The 22,445-nt window shown below is 35.7% G+C and overlaps 1 protein-coding gene across 2 annotated transcripts in view; it reads right to left on the bottom strand.

Moving 5' to 3' along the window:
- Window positions 1-926: 926 nt before the first annotated feature.
- The window catches only part of ADK (adenosine kinase), a 541,004-nt gene continuing 519,485 nt past the window's right edge, over window positions 927-22,445 (bottom strand). For both annotated transcript variants that reach the window (XM_059169841.1, XM_059169842.1), the window contains exon 11: window positions 927-1,750. In XM_059169841.1, coding sequence (XP_059025824.1) covers window positions 1,626-1,750 — 125 coding nt within the window. In that variant the 3' untranslated portion in view covers window positions 927-1,625. The remainder of the gene's footprint in view (window positions 1,751-22,445) is intronic.

Genomic DNA, 22,445 nt, shown 5'->3' on the forward strand with positions numbered 1-22,445 from the left:
ATAGGCAAATCGATAAAGACAGAAAATAGATTAGTTGTTACTAGGGGATGGGGGGTGTGGTTAACTGGGAGACGCAGTATTTCTTTTTGGGGTGATTAAAAATAGTGATGGATATACAATTTCGTGAATATACTAAAAAAACCAGCAAATTGTATGAATTATATCGCAATTAAAAAAAGAAAAAGACAAGCAAGTATAGCATACCTTAAAGTTTCCCAAAACATAATAAACAAAAACCTGAACCGTTTTCTATGGTTTGAATTCAGTTTTATAAATGTTACCTTTTCCTTTCTTTTTTTTTTTTTTTTAAAGATTTTATTTATTGATTGATTTGAGAGAGAGAGAGCACGTGTGTAAATGGTGGGAGGAGCAGAGGGAGACAGAGAATAGGGGTAAGTATCTCAAGCAGGCTCTGTGCACGGAGCCTGATGCAGGGCTCCAGGCCAGGCTCGATCTCACCACCCTGAGCTGAAGCCAACAGTCGGACGCTTAACTGACTAAGCCACCCAGGCGCCCCAACTTTTAATTCTTTAACAATAATAATCATAATGATAAAAGTAACAGGTGCTTATTAAGCACTTACTAGGCATGTAGCATGCATTTTATAGTTGGTATTCTCTCAAGTCATCCCAATGATCTTGTAGATGGAATTATTATCCCATTTTATGGAAAGGAAATTGAAGATAAAAGAGGCTGAGTAATTTGCGCAAGGTTATACGAAGGTAATTAAGTCTGACTCCAGAGGTTCTATTGTGCAATTCCGTTTTAAAACAGTGACTTATTGGTCTCAAATACTAAGTTATTTTTCAATGTGTTATGTTGTTCTTTCTATCACCATCAATAAATTAGATATCATTGTGGGGCCTAATATTAAAAAATGATCTTACTTCCTTAGTTTATTGAGTACAGAACAAAGACAGAAAAAATTCCCCATATGACAAGTTTTTATTTGTATCAAATCACAGAGTACCATAGGTAAATATAAGATTATAATTTGAATGTTGTAATATAACATAATTTGGCAAATTATTTAATTATCCAAAGTTTATTACACATTTGAGTATGTGCGAAAGAGATTATCTGGCATAACTTGGCAAGATATATATTTCTGTACCTTATTTGACCATTTATCATTTATACGTGGTACACATATATGTATATATGCATATACACACATACATATATATATACACACACTCCTAAATTAAATATACTTGTATAAAAGCTGAAGATTGATGTGTTAGAAGTAATTCCTGTTTAAAAATCTATTATATTAAATTGCATCTGCATTCAAAGCAGAAATGTAAAAAAACTGATCAATTTGCTAAATATGCATGAATTTACAAAGTAACTGAAAATGAAACAAAAATTTCTATTGAAATGTTATATTCCTGTCTAATCAACATTTAAGTGGCACTATCAAACTATGGAAATAGACATTATTCTTTTAGGTTGTTGAGAGAATAAAGATTCTACTGAGCATTACTGTATTCCCTAAATTAAGAATGAATATTATTATGGTAGGAAAAGATGGCAGATAATTTTCTTCTTTATTAATATGGGAATTCTCAGGAAGCAATCAAGGCAGTGACTATACTCCTGGGCTTGGGTTTCCTGCGCTTCTATCAGTGGAAGTCTGGCTTCTCAGGAAACGTGCAGCCAGTCCGCCTAATTATGACGCTTGCAGCATAGTGGCCAGCACGGATGCATTCAGCCAGGGGCTTGTCAGAGACCAGCTGAGACAGAAAACCTGGAACACAGACAAAAGGGAAGAATGTGAGTATTGCATAACAGCATGAGAAAGGTCATTTTGGGTCAGGCCAAAAAATCAGTCCATGTACTTATCCCTCTCTTCGGTGTTGATAGTTAAGCGTTAAACCTCAAGACTTAGAAAGTTCTTGCACCATACATCATGAGCTTCCCTCAATACATCTTTTAAAGAGCTCAAGTTGGGACATAACAACTCACCATCCAGGCATTTCTAGTCTTTGTACGCCTAAAGCATCATCACGCTTTCCTTTAGTTTTGAGATTAAGATGTTGTGAGTAAGAAGTACTGGCTAAAGAATATTATGTTGGGTTTTTACAGCTGAGAAGGAGGTATTATTTATCCCTCTCTCCATCTCTCTGGATTCCTTATGTGTTGTTATTCCTAGCACACTGCTTTTGGACAAAATTCTATCATCTGGATGTCTCTCCAAGTACAGATTTGAGAGTTGAAGAATTACAAAGTACCTTACGTCTCCCTTTTACTCCCAGAAGCAACAGTGAAATGATTTCTACAGTCAAACACCATGGACCAACTTGACATTTAAAATAAATAAAGTAGATAAAGTAGAAAATGGTGTTGAGGACTTTGGTTTCTGACCAAGATGAAATAAAAGGAACCACAATTACCCTTCCTCCAGAAACAACTAAAATAAGGACAAAATAAATGAAACAAAAATTTTCAAATACTGTAAAAGATCCATGAAAAGAAGGGAAACAAATGGGATAAACAGTAAAATTGCTCTAGTTTACCTCCTAGAGAGTTACCAGGCTACAACACAAGGAGCAACAACTTAGGCAGAGCTTAACAGTCTCACTGAGTTGAAGAGATTGATTTGGGAGTCCGAGTAGGATGAAATTAAACATGTAGGCAGAATGATCAGCAAAAAAGAGAGAGAAGACTTAAGTTACCAGTACTGGGAATAAGAGCAGTAATGTCACTATAGAATCTACATTCACTGAAAGAATAATAAAGAGGGGCGCCTGGGTGGCTCAGTGGGTTAAGCCTCTGGTCATGATCTCAGGGTCATGGGATCCAGTCCTGCATTGGGCTCTTGGCTCAGTGGGGAGCCTGCTGCCCCCTGTCTCTCTGCCTGCCTCTCTGCCTACTTGTGATCTCTCTCTCTCTGCGTCAAATAAATAGATAAAATCTTAAAAAAAAAAAAAAGAACAATAAAGAAACACTAAGTGATCTCTCTGTCAAATAAATAAATAAAATCTTTAAAAAATTATTTATTTATTTGACAGACAGAGAAATCACAAGTAGGCAGAGAGGCAGTCAGAGAGAGAGGAGGAAACAGGCTTCCTGCTGAGCAGAGAGCCCGATGTGGGGCTTGATCCCAGGACCCTGGGATCATTACCTGAGCTGAATGCAGAGGCTTTAACCCACTGAGCCACCCAGGCACCCCAAATAAATAAAATCTTAAAAAAAAAAAAGAATAATAAAGAAACATTAACAACTTTATGCCAATAGATTTGGCAAGTTAGAGGAACTGTAAAAATTCCTGCAAAACACAAAATATGAAAGCTCAAGCTCAGGAAGAAATAGATAACCTGATTAGCTTTGTATCTATTAAATATATTGATTTTTACAGTTAAAAAGCTTCCCATAAAGACAATTCCGGGTCCAGGTGGTGTCACTGGTGAATTCTATCCAATATTTAAGCAGTAAAAATAATATCAATGCTATACAATAGCCTTTTCAAAAAGCTGAAAACTGAAAATACTTCCTAACTTATTCCTTGAGGCCAGCATTACTCTGATACCAAAATAAAAAAAAAAGATGCAAATACTTTAAAGAAAGTTTTAGCAAATCCAATCCAATAGTACATTTTAAAGGATAACAAATTAATCAGTGTAATTTAGCATTACTAACAAAACCACAAGATCACCTAATGCAAGAAGAAAAGCATCTGACAAAATTCAACCTACATATCTAATAACAACTTTAAGCAACCTAGGAATAGAAGGGAGCTTCCTCAACCTGATAAAGGGCACTTATAAAACTTAGAGTTAAAATTATTCTTAATGGTGGATGATGGAATGTTTTCCGCTTAAGACCAAGAACAAGACAAAAATGTTCGTTCTTAAACACTTTAGCCAGTGCAATAAGGCAAACAAAAGAAATAAATAAAAGGTATCAAGTGCTCACCTTGGTTGATTCCAATATTTATGTGGAAATGCAAAAGACTAAGATTAGTCAAACACACCTTTGAAAAACAAGACTACCTGAGTTAAAGCTTATTATAGAACTAAAATAACCAAGACACTATGCTATTGGCATAAAGAAAAACAAATAGATCAATGTAACCAAAGAGTTCAGAAATAAATCTACTTCTATATCATCAATTGATTTTTGACAAAAGTATCAAAGCAATCCACGGAGAACAAATGGTCTTAGAACAGCTGGATGGCATATTTGAAACAAAACAAAACAAAACAAAACAACAACAAAAAAACTCCCACCCAAACCACAATACAATAACAAAACCACATCATCTACAGAAATTAACTCGAAATGGATCACAGACCTAAATGTAAGAGCTAAAACTATAAAATTCTGAGAAGGAAACAGAAAATCTTAGTGATTTTGAATTTGTCAAAACTCTTAAGTAAGACATAAAAGTACAAACTTTTACCAAGGAAAAAATAACTGGACTTTGCCAAATTAACTAATTCTACACCTCAGTAATAAGAAACAACCCAATCAAAAATGGTTTAAAAAAAGCTGAACTAACATTTTATTTTATTATTATTATTTTTTAATATTTTATTTATTTATTTGACAGAGAGAGAGAGATTACAATTAGGCAGAGAGAGAGGAGGAAACAGGCTCCCTACCGAGCAGAGAGGCCGATGCGGGGCTCGATCCCAGGTCCTTGGGATCATGACTTGAGCCGAAGGCAGAGGCTTTAACCCACTGAGCCACTCAGGCACCCCTGAACTAACATTTTAGCAAAGAAGATAAACAAATGCCAAATAAGCTCAGGAAAACATGTTCAATGCCATTACTCATCAGAGAAATGCAAATTAAAGCCACAGGTTGATACTACTAACCCATTAGAATGGCTAAAATTAAAAAGACTGACCATAATAAGTGTTGACAAGGATCTGGGTCGTTTGGAACTCTCCTATGCTAGTAATGGGAATATAAAATGATAGTACCACTTTGAAAACCATATGTCAGTGTCTTAAAAAGTCAAACACACCTTTACCATATGATCCAGTCATTCTATTTCTACACGTTAAACTCAAGGTAAATGAAAGTATATATTCATATCAAAGATTTATAGTGAATGTTCTCAGCAGCTTTATTTATAATATCCCCAAACTGGAAATGATCCAAATGTGGATGAGAAGAGGAAGGACGCCAGAATTACAAAAGAGCATGGGAGTAGTGTATATGTCTACAGTGTATATGTCTACAGTGGTGGTTTCATGGATGTATGGATGCCTATGTTAACATCTGCACAACTGTATACTTTAAATATATGCAGTTTATTGTTTATCAGTTATAGTAAAATAAAACTGTAAAATTAAAAAAAAAGGAAAAAAGTGTTGTAGTTACAAATAAGACAGTTCAAGAGCAGAAGAATCTAGGGCTACTTTTCCTCTAGGGGAACATGAGCTGCTTAGCAGTATTCAAATACTCAGAAGAACAGATAACAAGAAACTGTTCTGTAGCTGGACTTCCAGGCTATTCCCTAGGCCCTGGCAGCCTGCGGGGGGGTGCAGATTAATTGAGAAGCTGTGGTATAATGACCTGTAGAGAGCATTAGAAGAGATTTACGTCCTTTCTTCTCTACTATTCTGACCACACAAGCTTTTTCGCTGTCAGATTTGGGGAATGCTCTGTACCTAGTAAAATAAGTATTCCCAACCAAAGAATAAAATTAATTTGGTTAATGGAGTGATATATTTTGAAGACCTTTACTTATAATGTGAAATCACTCCCTCAAGAGATTTAGCAAGAGTATTTTATCATTGAGTTTTCAGGTAACAGTCAAAGGTCAATATTAACTTTCAGCCAAACTGTGAGACTAAAATGCTCAGCCCACACAGTGAATGGAGCAGACGCCAAATTCAGAGTCAGATCAACTTACAATGGAAACACGTCTATGAGAAGCCTTATATGCAACATCTGTTTTCCTCATTCCTTCTGGTATGATCTTTGTGAGAAAAAGAAAAGCTTATGTTTATGAAATATTTCTGTGAAGCACAAGCACCAGCATCCTCTTTCTAAGAGAAGAGCTAGCTGATGTCTGAAGTGAAGTACTCAGAAGAGACATTTGCTTTGACAAGTGGAAAGCCTGAATGCAGAAAAAAGCTAAGTAAGGCCTTTGCCCCAGGTGAATAAGTTTTCAATAATGTATTCTGAAAAACCGACTGAGACAAACTACAGATGTTACATAATCAATTGTAAGTGGAACCTTCATCAAGTAGGGGACGTGAATCTTAAAGTTTCTATAAAATGCTTTAAACAAAGGAAGCTTATATTTTAAGAATCACAGGGTATCCTATTGTAACATGAATAAACATTCTAAGATAATATTTTATTATATAAAAGATATATAACCTAGCTACCATTTTAAGTGTGCAATTCATGATATTAATATCATTTTGCTAAGTTGTGTAATTGTCACTTTTATCAATTTCCAGAACTTTTTCATTGCTTCAATGGAAACTCCATATTCTTTAAACAATAACTCTTTACTCCTCTACACTTCTGGCCTCTGGCAACTGCTACTCTACTTTCTGTCTCTAGGAATTTGCCAATTCTAGGTACCTCATATGAGTAAGATCACATAATATTTGTCCTTTTATGTCTGGCTTAGTTGACTCACTGTAATGTTTCTCAATATAATTTTTAAATTAGAATTTTTAATTCCTAGCTGACCTAAAATGTATTTTAAATAAAATGCTTTATTTGGAAATAATTTCAAATTCATAGAAAAGTTGTGAGAATAAAAATGTGAAAAAATCCACATATCCTTTACCTAGATGGGCTTATCTTTAATGTTTTGCTTCTTTGGTGCACATCGACTCCCCCCCCCCTTTTTTTTTTTTACAGGTTTTTGCTATATTTGAGAGCAAGTTGCATTTATCATGCTTCTTTACCTTTAAATACATCCATGTTTCCTTCCTGAGGATAAGGCTATTCTCTTATATAACCACAGTCATTAACTTCAGTCACACTGTTAGAATACCATTATCTAATTTTACTCTCCATATCCTAGTTTTGTCAATGATCCAATAATGTTCTTTTCTTTTAAGGAGCTATTTTTATCTTTAAGTAATCTCTATACCCAACATGGGGTTCAAACTCACAATCCCAAGATTAAAAGTTGCATGCTTTACTGCCTGAGCCAGACAGGCATTTGCAAGTGATGTTCTTTATAGCACTTTTTTCCTTCCAGGATAGAATCTATTGTAGGATTTGTTATGTTTTTGGTCTTCTGTACTTTTGAACATTTCCTCAGACTTTCTTTGGCTTTTGTGACAGGGACTTTTTTTTTTTTTTTTTTTTTTTTTTTTGTGACAGGGACATTTTTGAAGCATATAGTCTTCCCCCAGTTCCTATTTAACAGAATGATTCTCATTTGGGTTTGTCTGATATTTCCTCATGATTTAACTCAGATTATGCATTTCTGGCCAGAATACTAAAATAATTACATTGTGTCCTTCTCAGGGTATCACATTTAGAGGCACATTATGCCCAATTGCTAGTCACTGTTGATGTTCATCTTATTACCTGGTTATAGTTTCCAATGCTTTGCAGTCACAAAGACAGCTACAATGGATAACCTTTGGGATATATATCTTTGTGTTGCTGACGGGTGATACATCTTCAGGACAAATTTCTAGAAGTAGAATTTTGGGGCCGAAGAGTAGATACATAAATACTTTTATCAGATATTGCCAAATCCCCTTTCATAGAAGTTGAACGACTTTGTATTTCCACTAGTAAAGTTTAAGAGTGCTCATTTCCCCACAACCTCACCAACAGAGTGTACTGTCAAGCTTTTGAATTTTTGCCAATGAAGGTTAGGAATTATATCTCAATGTAATTTTAATTTGCATTTTCTTATTATGAGTGAGACTAAATATTTTATATGTTAAAGAACAAATCTGGTTTGTTCTTATCTTTCACCTACTCTTCTAAAAGATTTTTGGTTTTCCTCTATTTTTAAAAGTTATTTGTATTTGGGGGATATTATTCTAATGAAGTATTTTTTTTTTTTTTAGGTAGGGAAAATATCAACAGTAGCAATTTGTTATTAATATACACAAATACTATGTCAGCAAGGAAACAAAGTGATTATTCATATCTTATTCACTGAATGTGGTGAATTTTAAAAAGTATGGTTGGCACACACTATAACAGATAAATATGGCTTGCAGATATATATCAAAAAAAGAAGTTTGCTCTCTTTTAGTAAAGATTTTGGGTCTGTCAGGAATTCAACAAGAAAAATCTTAAATGACTGACTTGGAATGTGTGCTCAACATGAAAAAGTCGCTTTGGAGCCCTTTTTGTTGGTGCTTTTCCCTTGGTTCCCATGGTCCTCATCAGTATATTATCTTGCAAACAAAGGCTAAATTCTACATATATGCCTTCCTAACACAGTCAAAAGAACAGGAGGCATAACACTGGAGAACAAGAAACATCAACAAAGGCTGCTAATCAGGAACTCATAAGAGTGAATGATTTAGCTTTTCTGGTTGTCATAAAATAAGAAAGCCATGCCACACAGATTTTTGTGAACTTGCAAGAATTGAGGGTTTTCTGTTTCTTTTGTTGTTGTTTGTTTGTTTTGATCGCTAATTCAATTTCATTGCTAGTAATCTGTTCAAATTTTTGATTTCTTCCTGATTCAGTCTTGGAAAGTCCTATGTTTTCAGGAATTTATCCATTTATTCTAGATTGTCCAATTGGCATGTAAGTCTTCATAATATTCTCTTATGAACCTTTGTATTTCTGTGGTGTTGGTTGTTATTTTTCCTTCATTTCTGATTTTATTAATGTGGGTCTTCTTTTTCTTTGATGAGTCTACAAGTTTATTGGTTTTGTTGATCTTTTCGAAGAACAAACTTCTGATTTCATTGATCTATCCCATTTTTTTAAATGTTCTATTTTTAAAGTTTCTGTTTCATTTATTTCTGCTCTAATCTTTATTATTTCCTTCCTTCTACTGGCTTTGGGCTTTGTTCTTTATTTTGTACCTTCTTTAGGTATAAGGTTAGGTTGTTTATTTGAAACTTTTCTCTTCTTGGTTTTGAGGTAGGCCTGTATTGCTATAATCTTCCCTATTAAAACAGCTTTTGCTGCATCTCAAAGATTTTGGACAATTGTGTTTTCATTTTCATTTGTACCATGTATTTTTTTATTTCCTCTTTGATTTCTTGGTTTACCCATTCATTGTTTAGTAGCCTGTTATTTAGGCTCCATATATTTGTGTTCTTTCCAGATTTTTTTCTTGTATTTTAATAAAGAAAAGATAAACAGAAAGGAGTCCAAACATAACACTAAAAAAAGCCATCAACTACAAGGAAAGAGAGCAAGAAAAGAAGAAAGGAACAGAAAGGAACTATAAAAATAACCAGAATAGATGTAACAAAATGGCAAAAAGTACATACCTATCACAGTAATTACTTTAAATGTAAATGGACTAAATCCTCTAATCTAGACAGGGTGACTGAATGGATGAAAAAATAAGATGTATGTATATGCTGCCAATAAGACAATCACTTCAGACATAAAAACATAGGCAGATTGGAAGTGAAAGGATAGAAAAATACTTGCCATGCAAATGGAAGCAAAAACAAAGTTGGGGTAACAATACTTTCATCGGACAAAATAGACTTCCTTAATCTATCTATCTATCTATCTATCTATCTTTTAAGTAGGGTCCATGCTCAGCAGAGAGCACAACATGGGGCTTGAATTTATGACCCTGAGATCAAGACCTGAGTTGAGATCAAGAGTCAGACACTCAACTGACTGAGCCATCCAGGTGCCCATGGACAAAACAGACTTTAAAACAAAGACTGTAACAAGAGACAGAGAAAGACACTACATAAAGGAAACAATTCAACAAGAAGATATAACAATCATAAATATCTATGCACCCAAAACAGGAGCATCTAAATACATAAAGCAACTATTAATAGACACAAAGGAAGAAAGTGATAGTAATATAGTAACAGTAGGGGACTTTAACATCTCACTTACATCAATGGATAGACTATCCAGACAGAAAAATCAACAAGGAAACAGTGGCTTTGCATGACACATTGGGCCAGATGGACATAACATCTATACAGAACATTCCATCCAAACATAGCAGAATATACATTCTTTTCAAGTGCACGTGTAACATTCTCCAGAATAGATCACGTTAGGCCATAAAACAAGTCTCAATAATACAAAAAGATCAAAATCATATCAAATGGAAGAATGAAATTTAATAGTTCACCTTTTACAAGTGTTAGCATCTTGTATTATTCTCAAATTGCTTCTCCAACGATACTGTGTAAGTATATATCAGTGATTATCTCTTTCTTACACAGTTCCCAAAGCCTTTTAATGTACAGTCGCCCATAATATGTATATGAAGAGTAAAGCATTTGAAAGCATTTTTTAGAATTTATATAATTTTCTTTAAAAATCACATTTTATGCTAAATTTAGTTCTTATACATTTAGATTGTACAGTACTTTGTTTTACCTGACAATATAGACAGATGTATATGTGTTTGAAGTAGTTTTTAAGTCATATAATTTAAAGGTCAGAGAAAACTAACAATGTAGAATAATACCTCAGGTACAAGACTTGAAGCAATAGCGGCTGCCATGGTCATGTATATTACACTTTCTTTTTTTTTTTTTTTTTTAAAGATTTTATTTATTTATTTGACAGGCAGAGGTCACGAGTAGGCAGAGAGGCAGGCAGAGAAAAAGGGAAGCAGGCTCCCCGCTGAGCAGGGAGCCTGATGCGGGTGTTGATCCCAGGACCCTGAGATCATAACCCGAGCCAAAGGCAGAGGCTCAAGCCACTGAGCCACCCAGGCGCCCCTATTACACTTTCAATGACCACTCCTTAGAACTTTACTTAGAGCCTATTTAGTTCAAGAAAGCAAGTGAAAAAAATTTTTTTTCCTGATTGTAAAAGTAATAACCAATAAATGTAGAAAAAGTAGAAAAAAGTAGCATAATAGTAAAATTAAGAAATAAACACACACAGTCCCATTATTTAAAAAAAAGGTGTTATTTAATATAGCATGGAGATCCTAAAAAGAGCAATAAGACTAAGAAAAAAATTAAAAAGTGTAAAAATGAAATAAACTTGTTATTTTCAGTTAAGAGGACTGTATATAGAAAACTCCAAATATGGGCGACTGGGTGGCTCAGTTGGCTAAGCATCCTGACTCTTCACCTTGGGTCCTGATCTCAGGGTCATGGGACTGAGCCCCACATTGGGCTCTGGGCTCAGCACAGAGTCTGCTTGAAATTCTCTCTCTCTCTCCCTCACCCTAATAAATTAAAAAAAAAAAGAAAAAAGAAAAGAAAACCCTAGATAATCTATAAATTGTTGGACTTAAGGGACTTTGGAAAGATTGCTGGATATAAGAGAAATATACAAAAGTCAATTATTCATATATAATCACGAATTAGTCATACATTTTTATATATCACGAAAGAAAAGAAATTTGAAAAAAGATACAAAAGCAACATAAATTATATCAGTTTCTAATGAACAAAATTATAAATCCTTATCAAGCAACACTACAAAGGACCTTAACAGAGAGATATGCCAGGTTCTTTGATAAGAAGATTCATTAATACAAAATCAAAGTTTCAACAAGGTTTTAGGGAACTGACAAGCTGATCTTAAAATCTATGAAAAACAGAGAGTCAAAAATAGCCCAAAATTCCTACCAAAGAAAAACAAGGGAGAAAGACCAGATCCAGCACTTATTATAAGACTATAATAATAAATACAGTGTAGTATTGGCACAGGTATAAATAAACAGTGCAAAGGAAAAGAAGAGATAGTTCTGAAACGAGCCTGTGCAAATGTGGAAACTTGAGGTTCAGTGGAATTAGCATTGTGAATACATGGGGGAAAGGATGGTTCATTAGAAAACAGTGTTTAGGTAATTGATTTTTTTGATTAAAAAATAAAATTTCTTTATTCCATATTTTAAAAACTCAGATGTATCAAGGAATTAAATGTGAATGGCAAAACCATAGGACTTTTAGAAGAAAATAAAGAATATACTAATATTGTAGAGGTAAGATCTTAATAAGACACAAAAAGCACACAGTAACTCTAAAGTGAAATACTAAAAAAAAAAATCGACTATTCTAGGGGCACCTGGGTGGCTCAGTCATTACACGTTTGCCTTTGGCTTGGGTCATGATCCCAGGGTCCTGGGATCCAGCCCTGCATTGGGCTCCCTGCTCGGCAGGAAGCCCGCTTCTCCCTCTCCCATTCCCCCTGCTTGTATTCCCCCTCATGCTGTGTCTTTCTCTGTCAAATAAATAAGTCTTAAAAAAAAAAATTAGGGGCACCTGAGTGACTCAGTGGGTTGAGCCTCTTGCCTTTGGCTCAGATCAGGGTCTGAGGTTCCTGGGATCGAGTCCGTCATTGGGCTCTGGCTCAGTGGGGAGCCTGCTTCCGCCTCACTCTCTGCCTGCCTCTCTGCCTACTTGTGATATCTCTGTCAAATATATTCATAAGTGACTCTTAATCTCACAAAACAAACTGAGGGTTGCCGAGGGGAGGGGGTTTGGGAGAAGGGGTTGGGATTATGGACATTGGGGAGGGCATGTGATTTGGTGAGTGCTGTGAAGTGTGTAAACCTGGTGATTCACAGACCTGTACCCCTGGGGATAAAAATATATGTTTATAAAAAATTAAAAAAGTATAAAAAAAAATAAAAAAATAAAATACAAAAAAAAAAAAAAAGAAAAAAAAATATATAAATAAAATCTTTTAAAAAAATCCATCAATTTGAAGAGGGGAGTGGTTAAATCCATGGAATGGAATAATACAAAGCAGTTAGCCAGAAGAGGTAGATCTTTATGTGTTGCTATGAAACAATGTCCAAGATATGATTAAATGAAAGATCAAGGGTATAGGCCAATAAGCACAGTATATAGTATTCTCATTTGATAAAAACTGGGATATTAATACATACACAAACTTGTACATAGGCCAGATATTTCTGGATGGATTTAATAGAAATTAACAAAGAAAGCTGCCTCAAAGAGGGGAATTAAAGGATTGGGGTAGGACCAATTGTATCTTTCATTTTATCTATTACTTCTACTATATATGTATATATCCTTTTTGTACTGTTGTATTTTCTATTTATTTTATTATTTCTGCAATAAAAAGTGTATTATTTTCCCATATTTTTAAATATTCCTAGAGACCATTTTTAAATGTGGATATAACATAATTGACTCAATAGTATTGGATATTTAGGTTGTTTCTATTTTTTTTTTTTTACTATAAATAAAACTGTGATGAGTATCTTTATAAAATTTTTTTTTCTTTATAAAATTCTTACGGCATTAACCATTGTGCACATTTTTCATTTCCTTAGGAAAAATGTCTTTAAGGGTAATTAATAATTTTTCAGGCTTTACATATTATTGCCAGATTTCTTTTCAAAAAGATCTTATTAGTGTACATTCTCAATAGCATTCTTGCTATTAAAAAATTCTGTTTGATAATTTGAAAAGTTAAAGGCAGAATCTTAATTTAGTCATTTGTTATTAGGAATAGTGAAAACTTTTTTGTTTATATGCTGACTAGCCATTTGTATTTCTTTTTTTTAAGATTTTATTTATTTATTTGACAGAGACACAGCGAGAGAGGAACACAATCAGGGGGAATGGGAGAGGGAGAAGCAGGCTCCCCGCTGAGCAGGGAGGGAGCCTGATGCAGGGCTCAATCCCTGGACCCTGGGATCATGACCCAAGCTGAAGGCAGATACTTAAGGACTGAGACACCCAGGCGCCCCCATTTGTATTTCTTTTTAAAAAGTGAAGACAACTTCTACCCATTTTTCCATTGGAACCCCTCTCCCTTTTTTTCTTTTTTTAAAGATTTTATTTATTTATTTGACAGAGATCACAAGTAGGCAGAGAAGCAGGCAGAGAGAGAGAGAAGGAAGCAGGCTCCCCACTGAGGAGAAAGCCTGATGCGGGGCTTGAGCCGAAGGCAGAGGATTTAACCCACTGAGCCACACAGGCACCCCTACCTCTCTCTCTTTATTGATTTTTAAGAGACATTCCCAGTTTGTTTACTATATATATTGCAAATACTTTTCCTTACTTTGTCATTTGTCTTTTATTTTTATTGTGATATATATTAACCTTTTCTTTAATAAGTTTTCCACTGAATTTAGGCTGAGAAAGGTCTTCCACACCATGAGATCAGATAAATATTAGACTACCTTTTCTTTTAGTTCATTTGTGGTCATTTAACTCTATTCCATCTGGAAATTCTTCGGGTATGATGATTGGTAGAGACCAACATTTGTTTTTTCTGAAAAGTTGTATTTTTGTTCCACTACCATGCCTTAAGTACTTCATCCTGTTCCAGTTGTTTTAAACATTTTATTTGGAAATAATTTTAAATTCTCAGAATAACTGCAAAGATAGTACAGAGTGCTATTGTATCTATCCTACATGTGTTTTCTTCCATTTTAGTCTTTTGTCAGATCCATGTGATACACTTTAGAAACTTTTTTTTTTTTTTTGGAGAGGCAAAGAAAGCATGTGCATAAATGGGGTTGGGTGAATGGAGGGAGCAGAGGGACAGAGAGAGAATCTTAAGCAGGCTCTACATTCAGCGTGGCACCTGATGAGAGGCTCGATCTCATGAGCCTGAGATCATGATTTGAGCTAAAATCAAGAGTCAGATGCTTAATTGATAGACCACCCAGGCACCCCGCACTTTAGAAACATTTTTATTCGAAATAATAAAAAGGCAAAAATTTTATGTGTGTCTAAAAAGAGAACATTATCATTTCCAGATTTCAAAGATGATTTTTTATTTGTTCTTCTCATCTTCTAAATATTCTATAATAAGCAATATTACTTTAATAATAAAAAAGCCAATAAATGTTATTTTAAACAATAACATGGGGCTATTTAACTATTCAGATAAATAGTTAAGAATAACTCATTCAAGAGTTTCAGCTAAGTGATGCCTTTATGCCTTTAGAGTTTTCCACTTATGCCTTTAGAGTTCATTAATAATTATAGTCACTTGGGAACAGAAATTACCACAAAGTAAATCAGTGTAGTATCAGCATAAGCATAATGAAATTGGTCACTCTTAGAAGATTCCTCAAGGACATAAAGATCTTTACTACTTTCTGTATCCTTACACATAGGGAAACAAAGTCTGTGTGAGAGGACCTATCTTAGAAAGTTTCTGAGGAAACTTTAGCCCAGTCTTTCTTCTCCAAATGAAGTCTTCATCTATAGAAACTATAAGCCAAGTAAATCAGTCTGCATCTTTTGAAATGGAAATTCAAGGACCAATGCTTCCCTAGAAGGGATTGCTGGGAAAATTCCTGAAAGAATTAAGCAGAAAGGATCACTGTACTTGGATAGAATGGCTATTATGTGATATCAATGAAAACAAGCTTTTTGGTAAAAACTGTGATGTCACTGGCCATAAGACACTCGGCACCATAGGACACCACAGCTGATGAAGCTGAGATACACAGGGCATATACATCTACCGAAGATGTGAGTAAAACGAGATAGGTGGAACAAGTTTTTCCACTTTGGTATTTAAAAAAAATAATAAACGATTTTTTGGAACATTTTTAAGTTTACAGAAAAATTAAATGGAAAGTACAGAGTTCTTTTATATCCTCTCATCCCCTCAACCTTCAGTATCTCCTATTGTTAACATCTTGTATTGGTATGGTACATTTGTTACAAATGACAAGCCAATATTGATTCATTTTTCTTTTTTCTTTTTAAGAGAGAGAGTGGAAGTGCCCACAAGTTGAGGAGGGAGAGGCAGAGGGAAAGGGAAAGAGAGAATCTTAAGCAGGATTCACCCTCAGTATGGAGCCCCATGCAGGCCTGATATCATGACCTGAGACCTGGGCCACAATCCAGAGTCAGATGCTTAACCAATTGAGCCACCCAGGTGCCCCAATAATGACTCATTATTAACAACTAAAGTCCATGGTTTATATTAGGGCTCATTTTTTGTGTTGTTCATTCTATAAGACTTGAAAAATGTTTAATGATCGGTTTTCTACCAGTAGAGTATCATACAATATAGTTTTGCTACCTTAAAAAACCCCTGTAATCTACCCATTTATGTCTCCATATCCCCCTCCCCAAGTCCTTGTCAACCACTGATATTTTTGCTGTGTCCATAGTTTTGCTTTTCCCAGATTATTATATAATTGGAATCATACAGTGTATAGCCTTTTCATGATTCGCCTCTTTAATTTAGTGCTGTGTTTTTAAGTTTCCTCTGTATTTTTTTTATGGCTTGATAGCTCAATTCTTTTTGTGGTTGAATAGTATCCCATTGTATGGATGTGCCACAGTTTGTTTATCCAGTCACCTACTGAAGGACATCTTGCTTCCAAGTGTTGTCAATTAAATTGCTTAAGGCTGCTATCAATACCCATGTGCACCCATTTCAACATGGACATAAGTTTTCAATTTATTTGGGTAAATACCAAGGAGTATGATTGCTGGATCGTATGGTAGGAGGCTGTTTTGTAAGAAATTGCCAAACTGTTTTCCAAGGTGGCTATACCATTTTGCATTCCCAGTAGTAACAAATGGGAGTTCCTGCTGCTGCTCATCTTTGCTACATGGGCCATACATATGACCTCACGAAGTTGGTAAAATGATATGACTGAAAGAATCGTTTTTCCATTAAAAAAAAAAAGTCTTAATATTTACTTAAAAAGAAAAACCTCCTCAAATAAAATGGACTGTTTAAAAGTACATGCATTTAACCAAACTCATTAATCTATTCCACTGTTTGGTAAAGTTATTTACTTTATTGTATGTTTTTGTCTTCAGAAAACTATATGGTGGGGAGCCTGGGTTGCTCAGTGAGTTAAGCCTCTGCCTTCGGCTCAGGTCATGATCTCAGGGCACTGGGATCAAGCCCTGCATTGGGCTCTCTGCTCAGCAGGGTGCCCGCTTCCCCTCTTTCTCTGCCTGTCTCTCTGCCTACTTGTGATCTCGCTCTCTCTGTCAAATAAATAAATAAAATCTAAAAAAAAAAAAAAAAGAAAAGAAAAGAAAGCTACATGGTGCACTTCAGATTCTGTTGATACTTTCTAAGGCTTTGGCTCAGATCCTTGAGGACTGGGTCAATGATCTAATGAATCATTTGAATTCCTGACTGTTTCAATACTATGATTTCCCTACTGTCTCCATCCCTTGCCCGACCCCAGCTCATTCATTTAAGTTATCAATGTTCTTTATACATGAGTAATATCAAACTACACACTGTATAGTAGTGACAAGTTAATTACATGGTTATTAAGAGATAATGTGGGAGTAGTAACATAAGTTATCATGTAATTTACCTTTGTTCTTTGAGACATTACCATGTAATTAAAGCAAACCTGATATAATATTTTACAGAAACTAATAGTGCTGAACTCTATATTCCCCCCTATCCTTCTCCCTGTAAAAAATTTGCTCTCAGTCTTTTCTGGGTCAATTTGATTTTTCAATTCTTTGTTTGTTTTCCACCTTTCTTAGATATCTACACTTTAGTGATGATTGATGTGCTTTCTTAAACTGGCCTGCTATATTTTCTAGATCAATAGTTACCAGATACATGCTGCCACAGGGCACATGGGACAGTCAACTTAAAGGCTGTATTTTTTTTTTTTAAGGCTGTATTTTATTACATGTAGCTGCTTTAAGAGAATAAGATACATACTAAAACTTTGACTAGCAGAATCCTCAATTTATTAGACTCATGCTACTACCATTCCTATACTTGATGTTTTATTATAAGAAGCAAATGAAAAAGAAAAACCCAGAATGCTATCAAAAATACTTTGATTTATTCAGTCAACAGCTTTTGAATGCCTACCATTACTAGATATCATGATTCAAAGATGGATAAAACATGTTTGTCTTAGAAAATTTTATAGTTTTAGGAGAGAAAGCTATATAAATACTTTAAAAACAATCCTAGCAGAAGTGTGAAGTATGAACTTACTAGGAAAGAGATTGTTGGCAGAGAGATCAAATTGGAACTTAGTGCAACATTTTAGGAGTGGTTTTCAAAGTGTGTCTCTGGATCACCTAAGTCCCACCCTAGACCTACCAAATTAGAAACTGGATAGGGCACAGCAATTGTCAATTGCTGGGACAATTTAACAAGCCTTGCAAGTGATCCTGATGCATGCTCAAGTTTAAGAACCACTGTTCTAGGTGGTAGATAATAAGGAGAGGAAGGAGAAAAAACAGGTTTAATGATCTGATGTGGGTGCTGATGAAAAGTGAAGCAGGCAAGGACAATTCTGTGACTTAAAGCTGAGGTAACTGTATGGACAATGGACTATGGGGTATGTCCCAGAGTCAGTTCATGTCAGGCGCTCCTCGCCTTCTTAGTGCTTTCTCTGGGGAAGACTACTTTGAACTCCACTCCCACCTGTCAGTGGAGGAATACCAGCAAAATCCTAGGTAGGACAGGACAGAGGTGTTGTTATTTGATGCACTGGACACTCACGGGGCATTTTGGCAAAGCAAATTTAGAGATCTACAGAGTAATTTCAATATATTCTGTGAAATCTTTTTTTTTTTTTTAAAAGATTTTATTTATTTATTCATTTGTCAGAGAGAAAGAGAGAACATGTGCACAAGTGGGCAGAGTGGCAGGCAGAGGCTGAGAGAGAAGCAGGCTCCCTGCTGAGCAAGGAGCCAATGCAGGACTCAATCCCAGGACCCAAGGATCACGACCTGAGCCGAAGGCAGCGGCTTAACCAACTGAGCTACCCAGGTGTCCCTATTCTGTGAAATCTTGAGTGAAGCCTCTGATCTGTAAGCTACTGCCTATTAGCAGGAACTGATTTACAGATTTACAATCTTGGGAATTAGTTTTCTTACTTGTATTAAAAATACTTAGGACAGTTGATGTTAGATGTCTTCTTTCCCAACACATGTATACTCTCCATATTTACCTCTATTTTAAAAAAATATTTATTTATTTACTTTTAACTTTTTTAAAAAAAGATTTTATTTATTTATTTGACAGAGATCATAAGTAGGCGGAACGGCAGGCAGAGAGAGAGGAGGAAGCAGGCTCCCTGCTGTGCAGAGAGCCCGATGCGGGGCTCGATCCTAGGACCCTGAGATCGTGACCTGAGCCGAAAGCAGAGACTTAATCCACTGACCCACCCAAGTGTCCCACTTCTATTTTTTTTTTTTTAAAGTAATCTCTATGTGTAATATGGGGCTCAAACTCATGACCCACCCTGAGATCAAGAGTCACATGCTCTATGGATTGAGCCAGCCAGGTGCCCCTTCTTATTTACTTCTATTTTAAATAACAGTAAGAAAAAGTTAGTAGTGATGAGTCTCTCTGTCACTAGATTAGTTACATAACATGTTAGCATGGGTTAATCTTTTTTTTAATTAAAAAAGTTTTTTTTTTTTTTTTTTAGCATGGGTTAATCTTAAATCAAGGTGACCTGATACTAAAGTATGGCCTACTTTGCTATTTCCTGACCTTCTGACAAAATCCACACCTTCTGACAAAATCCTTTAATAACCAGTTTCTTAGATACATTGACTAGAATGGTTTTTATTTGATGGTAGGTTGCAAATTTGCTTGCAGCTGGCCATGTGATTGATTGACTAACTGATACAACTATTTACTGGGTGTTTACTCTATGACAGGCACTCTGTTGGGTCCTAGGGATACAATGGTGAATAAGACATATGGAGTTCCTGTGGGGCCCTGGGTGGCTCAGTGGGTTAAGCCTCTGCCTTCAGCTCAGGTTATGATCTCAGGGTCCTGGAATCGAGCCCTGCATCGGGCTCTCTGCTCAGCAAGGAGCCTGTTTCCCCTTCTCTCTCTGCCTGCTACTCTGCCTACTTGTGCTCTCTCTCTCTCTGTCAAATAAATAATTAAAAAAAAAAAAAAGACATATGGAGTCCCTGTTCTCTTGAAGCTTATATTTTAATAAGGGAGAGAAAAAAAATCCCAAGTAATAAGTTAGTAATTAAGATAATCAAGATAATAAATAAGTAAATAAGGTAATTCTAGAGAGTGTTAAGTGCTATTAAGGAAAATAACTGTGTGTAGCAGTAGAGAATAAAAGTGAAGGTACCCATATTAGACAGGATAATTAGTGAAGAGGTGACTTTTTTTTTTTAATATTTTATTTATTTGACAGAGAGAGAGATCACAAGTAGGCAGAGAGGCAGGCAGAGAGAGGGGGAAGCAGACTCCCTGCCAAGCAGAGAGCCTGATGCGGGGCTTGATCCCAGGACCCTGAGATCATGACCCGAGCCGAAAGCAGAGGCTTAACCCACTGAGCCACCCAGGTGCTCCTGAAGAGGTGACTTTTAAGTTGAAACTGAGAAATAGAAAGAGACAGCCATGTAAAGAGGGTAAGACAATTCTAGGCTAAGGGAGCTCCATGTGCAAAGTGGATAGAAGGCCTAAAAGAAGAAGACCAATATAGCCAAATCATGTAAGCAAAGCTGAGAGTAGCATGAAATACAGAATCATGGATAGCAGATTATACAGATTCTTTGAGGTCACTCCAGGAGTTTAGATTTTTAGTCTAAGTTCAACTAGAAGCCACTGGAGCAAGGAAGTGAAGTAATTCAGTTTCTTCCTCAAATAGTCAAATAGTTATTTTGGCTATTGTATAGAAAGTGGAATGGAGAGCGGCGCCTGGGTGGCTCAGTGGGTTAAGCCGCTGCCTTCGGCTTAGGTCTCAGGGTCCTGGGATCGAGCCCCACATCGGGCTCTCTGCTCTGCTTCCTCCTCTCTGCCTGCCTCTCTGCCTACTTGTGATCTCTGTCAAATAAATAAATAAAATTAAAAAAAAAAGTGGAATGGAGAGTAAGAAAGAGTGAAAGTATGAAGATTAGTTAGGAGCCACTATAGTAAGTAGAAAACAGGCTTGACCTAAAGTGTTGGGAAGAAAGTGGATGGATTTGGAGTAAGATCATTTGAGAAGAATTCACTGAAGGTATGGACAGATGGAAAGAAATGCATCACTTGTGTACTGTTGGGAATGCAAACTTTGCAAAACAGTATCGAGGTTCCTCAAAAAGTTACCAGTAGAACTATCCTACAATGTAACAATTGCACTACTAAGTATTTACCCCAAACATACAAAAACATGAATTCAAAGGGATACCTGTGCTCCGATGTTTATAGCAGCATTACAATAGGCAAATATGGAAGCAGCTCAAGTCTACATCAATAGATGAGTAAAGATGTGGTACGTATATATACACAAAAATGGAATATTACCCAGGCATAAAAAAGAATGATACCTTGCCATTTGCAACGATGTGGACAGAGCTACAGAGTATAATGCTAAACAAAGTAAGTCAGAGAAAGACAAATACTATATGATCACTCATGTGGAATTTAAGAAACAAAACAAATGAGCAAAGGGAGGAAAAAAGAGAGATAGAGACAAACCAAGAAACAGACTCTTAATTATAAAGAACAAACTAATGTTTACCAGAGGGGAGTGGGGTGGAGCGGTAGGTAAAACAGATGATAAGGATTAAGGAGGACATTTGTGATGAGCACTGGGTGATGTATGGGATTGTTGAATCACTACACTGTACACCTGAAACTAAGATAAAACTATATGTTAACTATATTGGAATTAAAATAAAAAACTTAATAAAAAATTGAATCCCAGGTTTCCAGCTTGAGATTCAGGGTATTTGATGTTCCATGTATTGTGTGATAGATGCATTGTGCTGTAGGGAACACTTTTAGGACAATAAGTATGAGAAAAATGATGTAGACAGGCATACAAACATACACATTGACAGAACTCATCCATCCAACCATTACCCTTTTAAGAAAAATCACCTCCTCTCTAGTATTGCTAAGGGGTTTGGTTGATAGATTTTGTGCATGTAAATCAATCCTTCCTCCTAACTGAACCAAGGAGAGGGCATCTGACCAAAGAGCAAATAATTACGGTTCTGTCAGTGTCCTATTTACGCCTTGCGCCAAAACTAAGCTAACTTAGTGTTAGCTAGGGGATAGCAAAGAAAGACCAACAAGTTGATGGTGAGATAGAGGAAGCCCACATGCAATGGCAGCTGGGTAACATTACTGTGTATGCACAGGAGTGAAGAGCCATGAATACCTGCTCTTCAGGTCTCTAGAACTGATTTGAGTCTAGAATTACCACCTGGCTCCGCTCTCAGTGAAAACCTGTCCAGTTTTGGCTCCTGTTTGAGATTCCTTTTATTACAGGCAGCACTTAATGAGGTTTTATGATGCTTTACACACATTATGTAATTTAACTTTCATGATAACCCAAGTGAGGTAGGTGCTCATTATTGTCATTTTTACAGATAAGGATACTAAGGCTTCGGAAACATTAACTAACTTGTCCATAGTCCTACAACTAGTTAATGGCAGTACAAGGACTCAAA

Source organism: Mustela lutreola, chromosome 4 (genome assembly GCF_030435805.1).
Source record: "Mustela lutreola isolate mMusLut2 chromosome 4, mMusLut2.pri, whole genome shotgun sequence".
Classification (NCBI taxonomy): Eukaryota; Metazoa; Chordata; class Mammalia; order Carnivora; family Mustelidae; genus Mustela; species Mustela lutreola.